Source organism: Amblyraja radiata, chromosome 5, assembly GCF_010909765.2.
Source record: "Amblyraja radiata isolate CabotCenter1 chromosome 5, sAmbRad1.1.pri, whole genome shotgun sequence".
Taxonomy (NCBI): Eukaryota; Metazoa; Chordata; class Chondrichthyes; order Rajiformes; family Rajidae; genus Amblyraja; species Amblyraja radiata.
Window position 1 is genome coordinate 67,747,521 of NC_045960.1, and position 19,867 is coordinate 67,767,387.

The 19,867-nt window shown below is 43.9% G+C and overlaps 1 protein-coding gene across 4 annotated transcripts in view; it reads right to left on the reverse strand.

The window, feature by feature from the left end:
* otof (otoferlin) overlaps nucleotides 1-19,867 on the reverse strand; it is a 313,157-nt gene that overhangs the window by 235,899 nt on the left and 57,391 nt on the right. For 2 of the 4 annotated variants that reach the window (XM_033021478.1, XM_033021477.1), the window contains exon 1: nucleotides 7,234-7,441. The exons of 1 other annotated variant lie outside the window; for it this stretch is intronic. In XM_033021478.1, the coding sequence (XP_032877369.1) occupies nucleotides 7,234-7,312 (79 nt within the window). In that variant the 5' untranslated portion in view covers nucleotides 7,313-7,441. Of the gene's footprint in view, nucleotides 1-7,233; nucleotides 7,455-19,867 lie in introns of those variants that run through there. One more of the 4 variants, XM_033021476.1, reaches the window with a different exon arrangement.

Sequence of the window (19,867 nt, forward strand, 5' to 3'; positions counted from 1 at the left end):
GTCATCCTTGAATCTAAATCCTGCATCTCCTTCCCCAAACGTATTGTGGGTGCTCCTTCACAAAAAGGACAACAGCTCAAGACGGCAGTCACTGTTATATTCCTGGGGTAATTAAGAATTATTTTTTAAAAATCAGTGCAAGTCATTTGTTTTCCAAAGTTTCTATTATTTTTTCAAATCTATTCGAAATTAATCTCTTTAGTTGGAGGAGGTCAGCTAGGATTTTATATTTGATCATGCACACCAAAAACCTTTATTCCTTTGCTTTCTTTAACTTAATTTTTTAAATCTCTCTTAATCAGCTAAATTAGCAAGCAGGGTAAGTCTCCACGATCCACTTTCCACGTGGAACTCCTTTTTAAACAGGTATCTACCTGTTGGTGGGCCCTTCCTTTAAGTCAGCAGAAAGCATTGGATTGTCACACGCCTACACAATTTAGCCCAGGGGTTTATTGCCTGTGCTGCTGCATTATTCATTTCTATAAATATTTCTGATTCTATATGCCATTGGACACTTTGGAAGGTCCTTTGCCATGTGGTTTATAAATTCACAAAGGTGGAAGTTACTTTTGTGGATGAAACACAAAGCTGAAGGCTAGAAATTACTCTGATCACCGATGAGCTGGGTTTTTGAGGGGAACAAAGAAAACAATTTAACATGTTTTAACTGGTGTGAGTGGGTGTGTTGAAACATTCACTCTAATGCCCCTGCAGTGGAGAGTCATGTGAACTAATGTGGAGGAGTACTTGCCAAGTACAACGATGAAGCATTTAAACTATTAGAATCAAGGTAGTGTATGCCCCAGCTGCTTAAAGAAAGTAGACATCCAAGCAATTGAAGATCAGACCGTAGCCTTGTTTGATGAATGAAGGAGGTCTGTGAGAGTCTTAATGGTATCCAATGACAATAGACAATAGGTGCAGGAGTAGGCCATTCGGCCCTTCGAGCCAGCACCGCCATTTAATGTGATCATGGCTGATCATCCCCAATCAGTACCCCGTTCCTGCCTTCTCCCCATATCCCCTGACTCCACTATCTTTAATAGCCCTATCTAGCTCTCTCTTGAAAGTATCCAGAGAACCGGCCTCCACCACCCTCTGAGGCAGAGAATTCCACAGACTCACAACTCTGCGAAGAAATAAATGGCTTACCCCTTATTCTGAAACTGTGGCCCCCTGGTTCTCGACTCCCCCAACATCGGGAACATGTTTCCTGCCTCTAGTGTGTCCAAGCCCTAAACAATCTTATATGTTTCAATAAGATTTCCTCTCATCCTTCTAAACTCCAGAGTATACAATGCCTCCAATAACTCCCACGTCTCTTTCACCAAGGGGCTGGGGGTAAATCACAGCTATCTAAAGCTGCTCAGGTCACAGTATAACCTACATAAATAATCAAACTTGATGAACTCAATTGTAAGGCGAGCAACATTATAACTATAAAGAAAGACTTGCATTTATAGAGCATCTTTATGACCTCAGAGTGCTAAAAGGTACCTTACACCTAATGATGTAATTAGTGAAGTATTGTCACTGTTGTAATATTGAGGACATGCCAAAATCGTTCCATCACCGGGAAGGCTGCAGTCAGGAGTATGATAGAATACTGTCCATATGCGGTGTCAACAATTGTCATGGAGCTCAACACCATCCAAAATGGCAGCTTGCTCCGTTGGTATCCAATCGACCACTCTTTTCCCCCACCATTGGTGCCCATTAGCTGCGGTGCCTGTCATCTGCAAAATACACTGCAGTCACTCTGGCAGCACCTCATTACCCACCTTCAATGGGCAGATTTCCCTCTTATTTGTTGCCTCAGAGGAATCGCAGCAATCCCATTCCTTAACTTAGTTTAGAGTTTAGAGATACAGCCTAGAAACATCCCCTCGGCCCACCGTCCCATCCCGACTAGCCGCACGCCAGTTACATGTTAGACCACCCCCACATCCTACACACTAGGGGCAATTCACAGAAATCAATCAACCAACAAACCTGCATGTCTTTGGAATGTGGGTGGAAACTGGAACACCCAGAGAAAAGCAAGGCAGTCACAGGTAGAATGTACATACTCCACACAGACAGCACACATAATCAGGATTGAAACCAGGTATCTGACGCTGTGAGGCAGCAGGTCTAACACTGTAGATAGATACCAAAAGCTGTAATAGGACAAGCAGCATCTCTGGAGAGAAGGAACGGGTGATGTTTCAGGTCAAGACCCTTCTTCAGACTGTGCCGCCCTGTAAATGACTCTCATGCATGCTGGTTAACATTCACCATGACCCTAATATTTACATTAGTCACTTAACGTGAGGGTGATTTGCAGCAGCCAATGAACCTGATGATCAATGCATCTTTGGAATGTAGGAGGAAGATCAAGAGTGAAGTATTGTTGAGCATCACTCCTTTTGTAATAATATCTAGTTGGTTCCAGTCTAGTCTGAAGGAAGGATGTGGTCACAGAGAGAATCTGCAAACTCCATACAGACAGCACTGGAGGTCAGGTCAGGTGACTGGAGCTGTGAGACATGTGTGCTACTTCCAGTGCCATCTTGTTGCCGATGAAGCACAAAATAATTGACTTAGGGGTTAAGAAAATTTATTTATACAGCCTCTTGCAAACTTATTCAGAATCTAAGTATTCTTTCAAATTGCAAATTGGGTAATTGCTTAAAAAAATAATTTGTAAGGATCAAGCAGATGAGTTTAATTAGACTCAGTGGTTGTTGCAGAAAACTCAATGGGCATAGACTTGTTCGGTTGCTAAACACTTTTATTCCCACACTGACCTTTCTGGCATGGGCCTCCTCCACTGTCCCAATGTGAGTCCCAATGGAAATTGGAAGACTGGCTTTGAGATGAGTGCTACCAATAGAAAGCCTCACTCATCAACCATTCTTCATTGAAATTATAAAGGTGACATTCAGATATTCTGCAATAATTCAACAGACAACAGGAAAAAAGCACCTTCAAGACTTTCATCATCTGTATAGTTAGTGCAAGCAGCTCTGTTGTCTCATATACTTCCGTATAACGATTAAGTGACTTTTACCTAACCTGCTCCACAATTCATTTCAATGGAATGGATTTGTTACATTCTGTGTTTTAACTTCCAAAAAGTGCTTTAACTGCTTTATGTTAATCTGATCGAACACACATGAACATACTTATATGCACACACAATCAGCTTTTTTCCCCTTCAACAAAATGTGTCAAAACTATGTAGCATTACAGCCATGGGCAATTGAAGGACTATCATCTTCCACAACACTGCTGGATATTTATCTTAATGGTTCTTTAATGGCACATAATTATTTGATATAAAATATCATTCCGGTTATGTCCTTTTTAAACCTGTTGATAAACAGCTGAGAAAGTTTCCCAAATGAAAGGTTTGCTGAACAGGAGAGCATGTTCAATACATTTCCTAAGGTACAAATATTTTTACACTGTTACATAATTATGTTTATATGCCTTTGTACATGTAATTCACCAATGCATGTACAAGTGTTCCTATATGCCAAAAAGATTGAACTAAAAATCAAAAGTAATTTCAGAGGTATTTCAACCTTAGTTAATATTTTTGACAGGAAATATTTTGGCGTAATAATGATTTTAAAGCTATGATAAAACCAACATATTTGTATTGCAAGTTACTTCAGACCATTTTTAACATTAGGTGGAACCCAGGGAGATTTTTTTTTTAGTGTTGAATCAATCAAAATCATTTAGGTTCCAAATTGCTGGCTCCCCCTCACTTTGAATGGAGCTTGGCATTAATTCCAGTCACAACGATTTTTAAGTTTGGGCTCCCTGGTGCAGTATAGAAGGGCTGCAGCACTGTACAAGTTACTATATTTCAAAAATAACAACAGCTACTTGCATTTGTGTAGCATTTTTAATGCTGTAAACTGTGCAAAATGATTCACAGTAGAATATCCAAAGCAATTGGTACGACAGTAGGGCAGACAATGATAGATTTGATCAAAAGAGATAATTTTATATAGTACCTCAGAAGTAGAAAGAAAGTTGGAGAGGTGAGGTGCTTGAATAAGGGAGTTCCAGAATTTAGGACCTTACCAGGTAATGGCGCAACTGCAAGTGGTGAAGGGATCAAAGGTATGAATAATCAGGAGGATTGAACTGAACGGTTTTGAGTACCTTGGATGACAACAGGAATGGTAAAGTTTACATAGATAGAGCGCCAAGTTATGGAATGTTTTGAAACAAAAGTGAGATTTTGAAATTGAAACATTGCCTAATCAACAAACAATGTACATCAGCAAGCATGGAATGACGAGTGACAAGCATGACTATAAGGTAGGTTATATGCATGAGAGTTTGATTGCATACACCTTACCTTGGTTCATAGTGAGTACAAAGGAAGCTTTTCAAGTATTATTAGAGAATATCTGGTCAGGCAATAGGTGGAGTTAGTTAGTAATATGGAGGCAGAATATACCAAGCTTACCAATGGTGCAGAGGAGAAGGTGAAAAGTCACCTTAAGATCCAATGCCATTCCCCACGAAATGGCTGGCTGAAGGTGATTAAAAAAGATTTCACTGCAATGACTGTCTTTTTGGGAGGGGTTAGAAGTGAATTATCCTAATTTTACTGGGAGAACTTGGTGCAATGTGTTTCCTCTGCCCTTTAAATAGATTGTTTACTGAGTAAATTGACCATGTTATTCAGTTAATCATGTGTACAATCCCACCTCCAATTAATTGGGTGACAATATAATGGCAAAAATATAATGTCAGCAGAAGTCTGCAGGTGTTCTCCGCATATGATATTTACCCACCAACCAGCATCACTAAAGCAGATTGTTATTTATCTCTCTCACACTGTGGCTAGGCTATTTGTCAATTGGCAGCTATTAGTCAAGTCAAGACACGTCTAGAGAGTTTATTGTCATGTGTCCCAGATAGGACAATGACATTCTTGCATTGCTGCAGCACATCAGGATATTGTAGTCATAAATACAGATCAGATCAGTGTGTCCATAGACCATAGAATGAATATATATATACACATCAATAAACAGATAAAGTGCAATAGGCTGTTATAGTTCAGAGTTTGTTTGAAGTTGTGTTTAATACTCTGATGGCTGTGGGGAAGAAGCCGTTCCTAAACCTGAATGTTGCAGATTTCAGGCTCCTGTACCTTCTACCTGATGGCAGCGGAGAGATGAGTGTGTGGCCAGGATGGTGTGGGTCCTTGACGATGCTGGCAGCCTTTATGAGGTAGCGACTGCGATAGATCCCCTCGTAGGGAGGTCAGAGCCGATGATGGACTGGACAGTGGTTACAACTTTTTGCAGCCTTTTCTGCTCGTGAACGCTCAGGTTGCCGGAACAAGTCACGATGCAACCGGTCAGCATGCTCTCTACTGTGCACCTGTAGAAGTTCGAGAGAGTCCTCCTTGACATACCGACTCTCCGTAATATGCTCAGGAAGTAGAGGCGCTGATGTGCTTTCTTTATGATTGCATCAGTGTTGTGGGACCAGGAGAGATCTTCGGAAAAATGCACGCCCAGGAATTTGAAGTTCTTGACCCTTTCCATCATCGACCCATTGATATAATATATGATATGATGACTGTGGGTCCCCATCCTACCCCTTCCAAAGTCCACAATCAGTTCCTTGGTTTTGCTGGTGTTGAGAGCCAGGTTATTGTGCTGGCACCATTTGGTCAATCCGTCGATCTCACTTCTATTATTGGCTCCATTTAAACTGCCTATGAAACTCCTTGGTTCCAAAGACGCTTGATGACTGCAATTTCAACTTTATAATATGGTGACCTAATAAGCCATTCTATTCCCTAGTTAAATGTAACAACTGGACAAATGAAGCTCCAAACGTTGCCCAGTACTCACCGCGCACCGTACAACTGGTTTCTATAATAACTTTCCATATGAGGCCAGGGGTAATGTAATATAACTTAAGCATTTAAAAGTTAGATAAAAGTATAATTTTGCTTAACCCCCGGTCTTCGCTAAGACCGGAGGGAGGAAAGTAGCTGGGTTTCATCGATGATACAATTTTCTTTAAAAAATGTCAACGGTAACCCAAGAACTGATGTAGGGGTTATTTCATAACATTTCGTAGGTGTGACAATGTCCATGTTTCTTGTACCCGTGATTAAGGGAATACGAAAATAATTGATCTGAAAGTTAACTCTCCTTTTACATAGATGCGGCCCGACCCACTGAGTGCTTTCCGTATTTTGCTTTCTTGGAGGCAAATCCAAACATTTTAGGCGTTCATAAAACCAAAATGATGACTGGCCGCGTTACTGAGTCAATGCTTCAGATTTCAGGATTTTAGTTTTAAGATCTTTTCCCGCTATTTCAATGGCAATAATAAACCAGTCATTTGCTTAAAACGCTTCATTAAATTAGCAGACTGAAGAATGCCACCCCAAGCACTTACACAAGGCTCAAAAATATTACCAGCAACAATTTCATACACTTTATTATTGTATCTGGAAGATACAAAAAAAACAATTCACAGAAACATGTTGATTTGAACGTTTCCCCTGAGCGCGGCTCACGTCCTTCAGATTGCACTCATCTGATACAACGGAAGACACGAAAGTAAGTGGAAGGCATCGGGTGCTTGGCCAGCACCACCGGCGACAAGCCCCCATTCCTCACCCTTCCATTCACCAGCCCAGTCGGCAACCATGGAAGCAGATGGGTTTTTTTTTTTTTTTAAAGCTTTTTTCCGGCATGTTACCGTGCATGATAGACAGGTAGCTACTGCCGTGACAGATATCAAACCTGCATTCATGTTGACTATTATCATAGATTATATGCAAAATGTATAAATAATAATTACCACAGTACTTTTTAAACGCGTTGTTTAAAGGATGCTATGCCACAACATTGCAGAGTTATCTTAACCAGGTTGATGGATGGATTATCAACATATACCAGGCTTAGCATTGAATAGTTATTCAAGTGATAGTAATTCAGACTGATATCTAGTTCCCCGGAGCCGAGTCCACTTCTCTGGATATCACAACTTTCTTTGGTGCAAATTGCAATCACTGAATGGATTTTGCCCGGGTCATATCACACCACAGTACAAGTCAGCCTGCCCCACACCTGGATATTTCTTGAGTCCACCTCCAATAATCTGGTATCGCATTAAAACCAATCCACTGCATTCAGATGCAACCATGTAAATTGCAACCGCGGACTAAAAAACATAGAGATTCTCTCAGTTTACCTCGAAAGGCTACTTTTGCGATGCGGTCTCCTTTCCCCCGGAGATCGGTGACTGTTTTCAGATGCACTATGAGAGCCATGCTGAGCGGGAGTGGGTGAGCGCGGTCAGTGCTGGCTGGCCCGAGCAGGTGCCGCTACACTCTGGCTCGCCTTCCTCGCTCACAACAACACAGCGCTGAGCAGCCACAGAGAGAAGCAGCACTCGGCGTCTCCTCCCCTCTGGGCAACTCACCACGGAGCATCCAGTGTGGTGTTAGGATCCCTAAATAATTCAGAAGATTCATTAACAGAGCGGATATCGCTGACATTTTTTTTTATTAAGGCTGCTCCACAATCATATTTGCAACCGGCAACAGACATCGTTAGTGTCAGTCCAGCTGTTGTGGGCATGAACATGCAGTGTGTGGATTGCACCAAATACATTTCCACTGTTCACAGATACATGGTGCATTGGGATTACTATGGCACATCATGAATTCTATGAGTAGGAAAGAACTGCAGTTGCTGGTTTAAATTGAAGATAGACACAAAATGCAAGAGTAACTCAGCAGGGCAGGCAGCATCTCTGGGGAGAAGGAATGGGTGACATTTCAGGTCGAGACCTTTCTTCAGAGACCCGAAGAAGTGTCTCGACCAGAAACGTCACCCATTCCTTCTCCCTAGAGACGCTGCCTGTCCTGTTGAGCTACTCCAGCATTTTGTGTCTATCGGGAATTGTATTTTGGGCGTGTTCCTACCCAGGCAGGAGAAATTACGTTGAGAAATTGTAAACATTGGCTGAGACAATGGGCAAGTATTTTGCAGTGTGGGAGAACAATAAATAGTCCAGGGTTAGAGGCTATCTGATGGCAAAAAAAGGGATATGAAGTGTAGGCGATAGCCGCAAAGAGAAAGTGCTGGGGAAATTGAGAGGACTAAATAGGAAGAGATTCCCTGGCCAGATACGCAATTCCCTAATGGGAAGGCCCCCGGAGATCAATCAGGCCGATATCAGTTGTTGGCAAAACATTGGAATTTATCATTGAGGACATGGTATCAGGAAACTTAGAAAAAAAAACTAGGATAAAACGAGCCAGCCAACATAGTTGCATGCAATGGAAAGCGTGATTCGTTAATGTAATCATCGCGGATGCAATCAGTATGTTGGGTGATTGGGAACCAGTACATACTTCTAAAAATAGCCTTCACAAACAGCTTACGTTTCGTTTCTCGTGTGAATACGACCCGTTGCACTCATATATGGCTTGGCTGTACTGTCATATACTATGATTTGCCTGTAGACAAAATTGCTGGAGAACTCAGCGGGTGAGGCAGCATCTATGGAGCGAAGGAATAGGTGACATTTCGGGTGGAGACCCTTCTTCAGACTGATGTGGGGGTAGTGGGGGCGGGAAGAAGAGAGGAAGAGGGGAGACAGTGGTTTGTGGGAAAGCTAGGAAGGGGAGAGGAAAGAGGGAGAAAGCAGGGACTACCTGAAATTGGAGAAGTCAATGTTCATACCGCTGGGGTGTAAACTACCCAAGCAAAATATGAAGTGCTGCTCCTCCAGTTTGCGGTGTGACTCACTCTGGCCATGGAGGAGGCCCAGGATAGAAATGTCGGATTCGGAATGGGAGGGGGAGTTGAAGTGCTGAGCCACAGGGAGATCAGGTTGGTTATTGCGAACTGAGCAAAGTTGTTGGGCGAAACGATTGCCAAGCCTCTGCTTGGTCTCACCGATGTAGAGCAGCTGACATCTAGAGCAGCGGATGCAATAGATGAGGTTGGAAGAGGTGCAGGTGAACCTCTGCCGCACCTGGAAAGACTGCTTGGGTCCTTGGATGGAGTCAAGGGGGGAGGTAAAGCGACAAGTGTAGCATTTCCTGCGGTTACAAGGGAAAGTAGGGGAAGGGGTGGTTTGGGTGGGAAGGAATGAATTGACCAGGGAGTTACGTGGGGAGTGGTCTCTGCGGAAAGCCAAAAAGGGAGGAGATGGGAAGATATGGCTAGGGGTGGGATCCCATTGGAGGTGGCGAAAATGTCAGAGGATTATCTGTTGTATGTGATGGTTGGTAGAGTGGAAGGTGAGGACAAGGGGGACTCTGCCCTTGTTACGAGTGGGGGGGATGGGAAGTGAGAGTAGAGTTACGGGGTATAGAAGAGACCCTGGTGAGAGCCTCATCTATCGTTGAAGAGAGGAACACCCGTTCCCTAAGGAATGAGGACACCTTCGATGCCCTGGTTTGGAAAACCTCATCCTGGGTACACATGCGGCCTAGACAGAGGAATTAGTAGGGGATAGAGTCCTTACAGGAAGCAGGGTGGAAAGAAGTGTAGTCCAGATAGCCTTGGGAGTCAGTGGGATTATAGTAGATGTTGGTCAGTAGTCTGTTACCTGCGATGGAGATAGTGAGGTCTAGAAACTGTAGGGAGATGTCGGAAATGGTCCAGGTGAATTTGAGTGCCGGATGGAAGTTAGTGGTGAAATGGATGAAGTCAGTGAGTTCTGTATGGGTGCAGGAGGTAGCACCAATACAGTTGTCGATGTAGCGGAGGTAGAATTTGGAAATAAGGCCACGGTACATCTCGAACAAGGATTGTTTGATGTGCCCTACGAAGAGGCAGGCATAGCTGGGGCCCATGCGTGTGCCCATAGCTATGCCTTGGATTTAGAGGAAATGGGAGGAGTCAAATGAAAAGTTGTTGAGGGTAAGGACCAGCTCCGCTAGGTGGAGGAGAGTATCGCTAGACAGGGATTGGCTGGTTCTACGGTGGAGGAAGAAACGGAGGGCTTTAAGACCCTCCTGGTGGGGGATGGAAGTGTAGAGTAACTGGACATCCATGGTGAAGATGAGGGAATGGGGGCCTAGAAAACGGAAGTCATGGAGGAGACGAAGAGCGTGTGAGGTGTCTTGGACATAGGTAGTCAAGTCAAGTCACATTTATTTATATAGCACATTTAAAAAACAACTCTCGTTGGCCAAAGTGCTTTACATTTGTTATAAGAATAGCACAACAAAACAGACTACATACATATATACATGTAGCCCTCACTCAGAGGACGTCAGGAAAGGCTTGGGAGTATAGATAAGTCTTTAGTCTTGACTTAAAAGAGTCGATGGAGGGGGCAGTTCTGATGGGAAAGGGGATGCTGTTCCACAGTCTAGGGGCTGCAACCGCAAAGGCGCGGTCGCCCCTGAGCTTATGCCTAGACCGTGGGATATTCAGCAACCCTAAGTCGGCCGATCTGAGGGGCCTGGAGGTGGAGTGGTGGGTGAGAAGACTTTTTATGTAGGTGGGGGCAAGCCCATTGAGGGCTTTGTAGACATGGAGGAGTATCTTGAAGTTTATACGGAACCGCACAGGGAGCCAGTGGAGAGAGGCCAGGATCGGGGTGATGTGGTCCCTTTTTTGGGTGCCCGTCAGGAGTCCCGCTGCGGTGTTTCGGACCAGTTGCAGGCGGGACAGGGAAGATTGGCTGATGCCAGTGTAAATGGAGTTGCAGTAATCTAGGCGGGAGGAGATGAATGTGTGGATGATCTTTTCCAGGTCATCAAACTGGAGGAATTTCTTTATTTTAGCTATCGTCCGAAGCTGAAAGAAGTTAGCTTTTACCACGGCATTGATTTGTTTGTCAAATTTCAGTGCTGAGTCAAATATCACGCCAAGGTTTTTGACGTGAGGTTTGAGTAGTGAGATAAGGCTTCCAAGGCTGCATGTTATCATTTTGATTGAGTCCGAGGGGCCGAGAAGGATGACCTCAGACTTACTCTCGTTTAGTTGGAGGAAGTTCTAGGCCATCCAACACTTTATATCCTCGAGGCAGTGGGTAAGGTTAAACAGATTAGATTGGTTTTTGGGCTTCAGGGGGAGATAGAGTTGGGTATCGTCTGCGTAGCAATGGAAGGAAATGCCGTGCCTTTCAATGACTTGGCCTAAGGGGAGCATATAGGTAGGGAGGGATTTAACCAAGGGGGATAGAATGGAGTCGAGGTATGTGGAAATATGTTAGGTGGGCACAAACAAGCAGAAACAATGGGTCTGCCAGGACAGTCAGGTTCGTGGATTTTGGGGAGAAGGTAAAATCGGGCCGTGCGGGGCTGGGGGACGATGAGGTTGGAGGCTTGGGAGGGCAGGGAGCCGGAAGTGATGAAGCCAGTGATAGTGTTTGATAATGGCCTGGTGCTCGTCTGTGGGGTCATGTCCACGGATAAGTAGGAGGAGGTGTCTGAGAGTTGGCGCTTGGCCTCAGACTTGTAGAGATCAGTTGCAGGTTTGATCACCAAGTCTGGGTTGTTGCAGAGTGAGTGAAGGGCTGTACATTCAGGGGGGGAGAGGTTAGAGTGAGAAAGGGGAGTGGAGAAGTTGAGGCGGTTGATGTCACACCGGCAGTTTAAAATAAAATGGTCTAAGCAGGTAGATGGCCATGAGGGAGAGTCCAAGAGGAGGGGGTCCGTTGGAGACGGGAGAAGGGGTCATCACTAGGGGGTGAGGACTCCTGCCTGGATAGCTTTTAAAACAAGTGTCTTCACCGTTTCTGGGTGCACATGACAACAATAAACCAATGGTAATACCAATAAAACAAAGCACTTTGACAAACTCAGCAGATTGAGGGTAAAAAAAATATGAAAAAGTTGCCTGGCCTTGCCCTCCCCAGATACTGTCCGAGTTCCCCAAGATTCCAGCACCTGCAGTTTTCTGTGTCTCTGGTAAAATTCTGTGTCTGGTACCATTAAAGTCCCGAGCATGCTGGACTAATGGTTTTATTGTAAATGGTCTTTTTCGGGCAGGCAAATGGTTATAAAAAATCCTGTACACTCAACTATTTACAATCTGTTTTAATCATTTAGATGAAAGTCCAAAACGTAACATGTCCATGTTTATGGGTGACACAGAATTGATGGACGTGTGGATTGAGAGGAATGCACAAGTTAACATGCCATATAAAGCATCACAGCTTGATATAATGACTGCTCTACCAAAGACAGTAAGAAATTACAGAATTGTGGATGCAGCCTATCATGGAAAGCAGCCTCCACCCTCTCCCCAACCTACTCCAGCTACACATCACACTGCCTTGGGAAGCAGCCAACATAATCAGGGACCATTTTCTTTTGTTGCCAAATTTCTCAACTGAGTTATTGTCAGCGTTTATAAAACACAGAGAGCGCCAACCTTCTTGATTAGTACAGGTGTCCGAGGTTATGGGGAGAAGGCAGGAAAATGGGGTTGAGAGGGAGAGATAGATCAACCATGATTGAATGGCAGAGTAGACTTGATGGGCCAAATGACCTAATTGTGCTCCTATTCCTTATGACCTTATGACCCCTCAAACACCCTACTTCTGCAGAAGACATTTCAGGCTGTCCTGTTATTATGTTGACTCCTAACTAGTTTCACGAATAAGGCATAGCAATCCCATTCTGTACCTGCTTCATGATATTTTTAGCATTACAATGCTGTTTCAGGCAAATGCTGGGGAAATTGTGTCACAGAAGCAAGTTCCAGGCACATTCACGGTTGCCTGCACCTGCATGAGTTGGGAGAATGTCTGTGGATTCCATCTCTGAGTTTGGGCAGCCCAAGAATTCCGCAACAGCAAGGTGGGCCGATTCTAACACAAGTCACCCTCTTGCGATAGAGCCAAAGCCAAAGACCTCTCCATCCGCATCCAGCTGGGCTCTCCATCTCACCTTCCCCCATATAATTGCCATTTCGACTCATTTCCCTTTGCAAGTCATCCTTCTACAAATTTTCCAGTGCAATTGTCTTTTAAATGTAAAAACTGTGGACAGAAAGCTATATAATCATGCTTGAATTTGGGAGTAACAGCAACCCTCTGTCACAGTTAGAAAAATAAAGGGGTGAAACATGTATAAACCCAACAGGATGAACATGGACAATATATTGTTTAATTGTCAAAAGGTTGTGGTATTTGTCTGTTCTTGGGTACACTGTGCCCATCTCAGTCCTCATCATGACCACAACTAAGCATAGCTCCAGCAGCTACTCTGCTTTCTATTTATCGGTGAGATTTGGACATTCCACGGCATCGTCCACCTTTTCCCCGGCTAAGTGTGCAGGTCAATTTGCACACAATTCTAAATAAAAAAAAATAGAATACTTTGCTCTGCTTTAATATTTTTCAGAGATTTAAATTATCATTTGTTTTAAACCAACTTTAAAGAGCTAATTTAAAACAGTAAGTTTAAACATACAATACCCATGGCTCATATTGATAGGACCCTTTAAAGTTAGGCATTAAATCCACCCCATGTCAATCAGGGCACCAAGGATCTTTGTTCGACAACGTATATCCTCCCACTAGCTTTAATATTTTCAGACCCAAAATAGAGATATGTTGTTTATCAAAACTTTCACACCAATTTCTACCATCTCAAGAACTGAAATTTGATGTTCAATATTTATAATTTTGATAACAAGTTCCTCATCTTTGCCATGTTCAACAAAACTTAGCTTTTAAATGTCAAACAACTAGCCCAGATAAAGCAAACATAAAGTGAAGCCCAGCCAGAATGTTATAGTACACACTGTACATCGGCTTGTAGAAGATTTGACTTCTGTCCCATGGGATGTATACTGATAACCTGACTTCACTGAATTAATTTCATTTTCATTCCATTCTATGACTAAAGAGAAAAAGTACAAACATTTTTTTCCTGACAAAACAAGTACAAGAGATTCACGGCTGAAGAAGGGTTTCAACCCGAAATGTCACCCATTCCTTCTTTCCAGAGATGCTGCCTGTCCCGCTGAGTTACTCTGGCATTTTGTGTCTATCTTCGATTTAAAGCAGCATCTGCATTTCTTTCCTACACAAGAGTTTTACATTTCACTTTCAAGAGGATAGTATTAACATGAATCAGGGTTTTTCTTTAGGATGCAATAACAAGGAACTACAGATGCTGGCTTATAGCAAATGCATTGGAATAAAACAGGTCAGGCAGCATCTCTGGAAAAAATGGATAGGTGACGTTTCAGGTCAGGACTATTCTTTCGACTGATTGCAGGGTGTAGAAAAGTAGAAGAGTTAGAAACATAGAAACATAGAAATTAGGTGCAGGAGTATGCCATTCGGCCCTTCGAGCCTTCACCGCCATTCAATATGATCATGGCTGATCATCCAACTCAGTATCCCGTACCTGCCTTCTCTCCATACCCTCTGATCCCCTTAGCCACAAGGGCCACATCTAACTCCCTCTTAAATATAGCCAATGAACTGGCCTCGACTACCCTCTGTGGCAGGGAGTTCCAGAGATTCACCACTCTCTGTGTGAAAAAAGTTCTTCTCATCTCGGTTTTAAAGGATTTCCCCCTTATCCTTAAGCTGTGACCCCTTGTCCTGGACTTCCCCAACATCGAGAGCAATCTTCCTGCATCTAGCCTGTCCAACCACTTAAGAATTTTGTAAGTTTCTATAAGATCCCCTCTCAATCTCCTAAATTCTAGAGAGTATAAACCAAGTCTATCCAGTCTTTCTTCATAAGACAGTCCTGACATCCCAGGAATCAGTCTGGTAAACCTTCTCTGCACTCCCTCTATGGCAATAATGTCCTTCCTCAGATTTGGAGACCAAAACTGTACGCAATACTCCAGGTGTGGTCTCACCAAGACCATGTACAACTGCAGTAGAACCTCCCTGCTCCTGTACTCAAATCCTTTTGCTATGAAAGCTAACATACCATTCGCTTTCTTCACTGCCTGCTGCACCTGCATGCCCACTTTCAATGACTGGTGTACCATGACACCCAGGTCTCGCTGCATCTCACCTTTTCCTAGTCGGCCACCATTTAGATAATAGTCTGCTTTCCTGTTTTTGCCACCAAAATGGAGAACCTCACATTTATCCACATTATACTGCATCTGCCAAACATTTGCCCACTCACCCAGCCTATCCAAGTCACCTTGCAGTCTCCTAGCATCCTCCTCACAGCTAACACTGCCCCCCAGCTTAGTGTCATCCGTAAACTTGGAGATATTGCCTTCAATTCCCTCATCCAGATCATTAATATATATTGTAAATAGCTGGGGTCCCAGCACTGAGCCTTGCGGTACCCCATTAGTCACTGCCTGCGATTGTGAAAAGGACCCGTTTACTCCTACTCTTTGCTTCCTGTTTGCCAGCCAGTTCTCTATCCACATCAATACTGAACCCCCAATGCCGTGTGCTTTAAGTTTGTAAACTAATCTCTTATGTGGGACCTTGTCGAAAGCCTTCTGGAAGTCCAGATACACCACATCCACTGGTTCTCCCCTATCCACGCTACTAGTTACATCCTCGAAAAATTCTATAAGATTCGTCAGACATGATTTACCTTTTGTAAATCCATGCTGACTTTGTCCAATGATTTCACCACTTTCCAAATGTGCTGCTATCCCATCTTTAATAACTGACTCTAGCAGTTTCCCCACTACCGATGTTAGACTAACTGGTCTGTAATTCCCCGTTTTCTCTCTCCCTCCCTTCTTAAAAAGTGGGGTTACGTTTGCTACCCGCCAATCCTCAGGAACTACTCCAGAATCTAAAGAGTTTTGAAAGATTATTACTAATGCATCCACTATTTCTGGAGCTACTTCCTTAAGTACTCTGGGATGCAGCCTATCTGGCCCTGGGGATTTATCGGCCTTTAATCCATTTAATTTACCCAACACCACTTCCCGGCTAACCTGGATTTCACTCAATTCCTCCAACTCCTTTGACCCGCGGTCCCCTGCTATTTCCGGCAGATTATTTATGTCTTCCTTAGTGAAGACGGAACCAAAGTAGTTATTCAATTGGTCCGCCATATCCTTGTTCCCCATGATCAACTCACCTGTTTCTGACTGCAAGGGACCTACATTTGTTTTAACTAATCTCTTTCTTTTCACATATCTATAAAAACTTTTGCAGTCAGTTTTTACGTTCCCTGCCAGTTTTCTTTCATAATCTATTTTTCCTTTCCTAATTAAGCCCTTTGTCCTCCTCTGCTGGTCTCTGAATTTCTCCCAGTCCTCCGGTATGCTGCTTTTTCTGGCTAATTTGTACGCATCATCCTTCGCTTTGATACTATCCCTGATTTCCCTTGTTATCCACGGATGCACTACCTTCCCTGATTTATTCTTTTGCCAAACTGGGATGAACAATTTTTGTAGTTCATCCATGCAGTCTTTAAATGTCTTCCATTGCATATCCACCGTCAACCCTTTTAGAATTAATTGCCAGTCAATCTTGGCCAATTCACGTCTCATACCCTCAAAGTTACCTTTCTTTAAGTTCAGAACCATTGTTTCTGAATTAACAATGTCACTCTCCATCCTAATGAAGAACTCAACCATATTATGGTCACTCTTGCCCAAGGGGGCACGTACAACAAGACTGCTAACTAACCCATCCTCATTACTCAATACCCAGTCTAAAATAGCCTGCTCTCTCGTTGGTTCCTCTACATGTTGATTTAGATAACTATCCCGCATACATTCCAAAAAATCCTCTTCCTCAGCACCCCTGCCAATTTGATTCACTCAATCTATATGTAGATTGAAGTCACCCATTATAACGGTTTTGCCTTTGTCGCACGCATTTCTAATTTCCTGTTTGATACCATCTCCAACTTCACTACTACTGTTAGGTGGCCTGTACACAACACCCACCAGCATTTTCTGCCCCTTAGTGTTTCGCAGCTCTACCCATACCGATTCCACATCCTGCAAACTAATGTCCTTCCTTTCCATTGCGTTAATCTCCTCTCTAATCAGCAACGCTACCCCACCTCCTTTTCCTTTCTCTCTATCCCTCCTGAATATTGAATATCCCTGGATGTTCAGCTCCCAGCCTTGGTCACCCTGGAGCCATGTCTCCGTGATCCCAACTATATCATAGTCATTAATAGCTATCTGCACATTCAACTCATCCACCTTATTACGAATGCTCCTTGCATTGAGACACAAAGCCTTCAGGCTTGTTTTTACAACACTCTTACCCCTTATACAATTTTGTTGAAAAGTGGCTCTTTTTGATTTTTGCCCTGGATGTTCCGGCCTGCCACTTTTACTTTTCACCTTGCTACCTATTGCTTCTACCCTCATTTTACACCCCTCTGTCTCTACGCTCACACATTTAAGAAACCCTTTCCCTTTAACTCCATCCTCCACTAGCCCATTCGACACCCCACCCCCCTTATTCAGTTTAAAACCACCCGTGTAGCAGTGGCAAACCTGCCTGCCAGAATGCTGGTCCCACACCTGTTAAGATGCAATCCGTCCCTTTTGTACAGTTCCCCCTTACCCCAAAACAGATCCCAGTGATCTAAGAATCTAAATCCCTGCCCCGTGCACCAGTTCCTCAGCCACACGTTCAGGTCCCATATCTCCCTGTTCCTGCTCTCGCCAGCACGAGGAACTGGAAGCAAACCGGAGATAACAACCCTGGAGGTCCTGCTTTTCAGCATTTTTCCGAGCTCTCTAAAGCCACGCTGCAGAATATTCATCCCCTTCTTTCCGACATCGTTTGTGCCGACATGCACTACCACTTCCGGATGTTCACCTTCGCCCTTGAGGATTTTCTGCACTCTGTCCGTGACATCCTGGATCCTGGCACCAGGAAGGCAGCACACCATCCTCGCATCCCGTCTGTTGCCGCAGAAACCCCTGTCCGTACCTCTCACAATGGAGTCTCCTACTACAATGGCGTTGCCTGCCTTAGGCCTTTTTGGTTTCGGCTCAACAGCCCAGTTGTGATATGTGTAGTTATTGGAAGGGTTGCAGGTGGAGGATGCGAGAGAGAATCTGGTGGCAGGTCAGCCAAGGCTCAGGAGAGGGGGGGGGGGGGGGGGGGGGGGGGGGGAGGGGGGGAAGAGAGAATGGGATCTGTTAACTAAAATTGCAGAAATAAATGTTCATACCATTGACTTATAAGTTACTGAAGTGGACTACGAGATGCTGTTCCTCCAGTTTGTGTGTGGCCTCACTCTGGCAATGGAGACGGCCCAGGATGGAAAGTTCAATATAGAAATGGAAGGGAGTTTAAATGTTTAGCAACCGGGAGATCCAACAGGCCTTGGCGGGCTGAGTTTTTTTTGTTAAATGGTCCCCAAGCCCAGTATAAACGAGGGTCCTGACCCAAAATGTCGCCTATCCATTCCCGCTACAGATGCTGCATGACCCTCTGTTAGAAATTTGTGTTTTGTAGACGCTGATGCTCTTTTCTCAGTTCAAAAGTAAATGGGAAATATGACGGGTCCGAAGCTAGACTCTTGATATTATAGGGCCAGGGTGAGTTTGAAAAAAAACATTTGCAGCCAGTTTTCTCAGAAAAGAATGGAAGCAGTGAATGTTGTGTCACTCAGCTGGTTGATGATTCAGAGGTGATGACGGAGGATGTTCAACTCAACCACAACAAAGCCTGCAGGCAGTCAGGAAGGAAAAATAGGGTGCTTATCTTTAATGCAATCGTGCTGGACATCATCATTAACTTTTGATCCATTCAATTGCATTTCTGTCACTGTCAAAGTACTGAAATTATTCTTAGCAAAGAAATGCAGTGACAATGTCTGAAGGGTACCAACCCAAAACATTACCCATCCTTTCCCTCCCGAGAGGCTGCCTGACCCACTGAGCTACATTTTTAGTTTAGTTTAGTTTAGAAATAAAACGCAGAAACAGACCCTTTGGCCCACCGAGTCCACGCTGACCAGAGATCCCTGCACACTAACACCATCCTACACACACTTTTTACATTTATAGCACTTAACCTACTAACCTGTACGTCTTTGGAATGTGGGAGGAAACCGAAGATCTCGGAGAAAACCCACGCAGGTCTCAGGGAGAACGTACAAACTCCGTACAGACAGCACCCGTAGTCGGGATTGAACCCGGAACTCCGGCGCAGCAAGAGCTGTAAGGCAGCAACTCTTCTGCTGCGCCACTGTGCCGCCCTACTCCAGCACTTTGTGTCTATCTTCAATGTAGTGAAGGGTTAGCTCAATAAGCTAACAACTTGTATGTGTCAACCAAAGATAAGCTACTTCTTTGTGGAAAAGCATGGCAAGTAATCGTGGGAAACAAGTATTTCCAGTGCCAAGTGTATTGGTTTATTATTGTACAGTGGTAAAGTGAAAATTCTTAGCATGCTATCTAGTCAAATTATACAGCACATGAGTACAATCAAGCCATATACAAGTACTGCCGATCGTGCCTGGAGAAAAATGCCAGGGTGCAATGCTACAGCATTACAGTTAAGTTTAGTTTAGTTTATTGTCACATGTGCCAAGGTACATAGAAAATCTTTTTGTTGCATGCTATCCAGTCAGCAAAAAGACAAACATAATTACAATCGAGTTGTCCACAGTGTAAAGATAGAGGATAATGGGAATAAAATTTAGTGCAAGATAGGAAAGTCTGATTAAAGATGGTCCAAGTATCTCCAATTGGTAAATGGCAGCTCAGGACCACTCTCTAGTTGGTGATAGGATGTTCTGTTGCTCTATAACAGCTAGGAAGAAAATCTCCCTGAATCTGGACGTATGCTTTGTCACACTTCTATAGCTCTTGCCTGATGGGAGAGGAGAGTAGAGGGGTGAGACTTGTAGTTGATTATGCTGGTGGCCTTGCCGAGGCAGCGTGAAGTATAGATGGGATCAATGGAAGGGCGGGTGGTT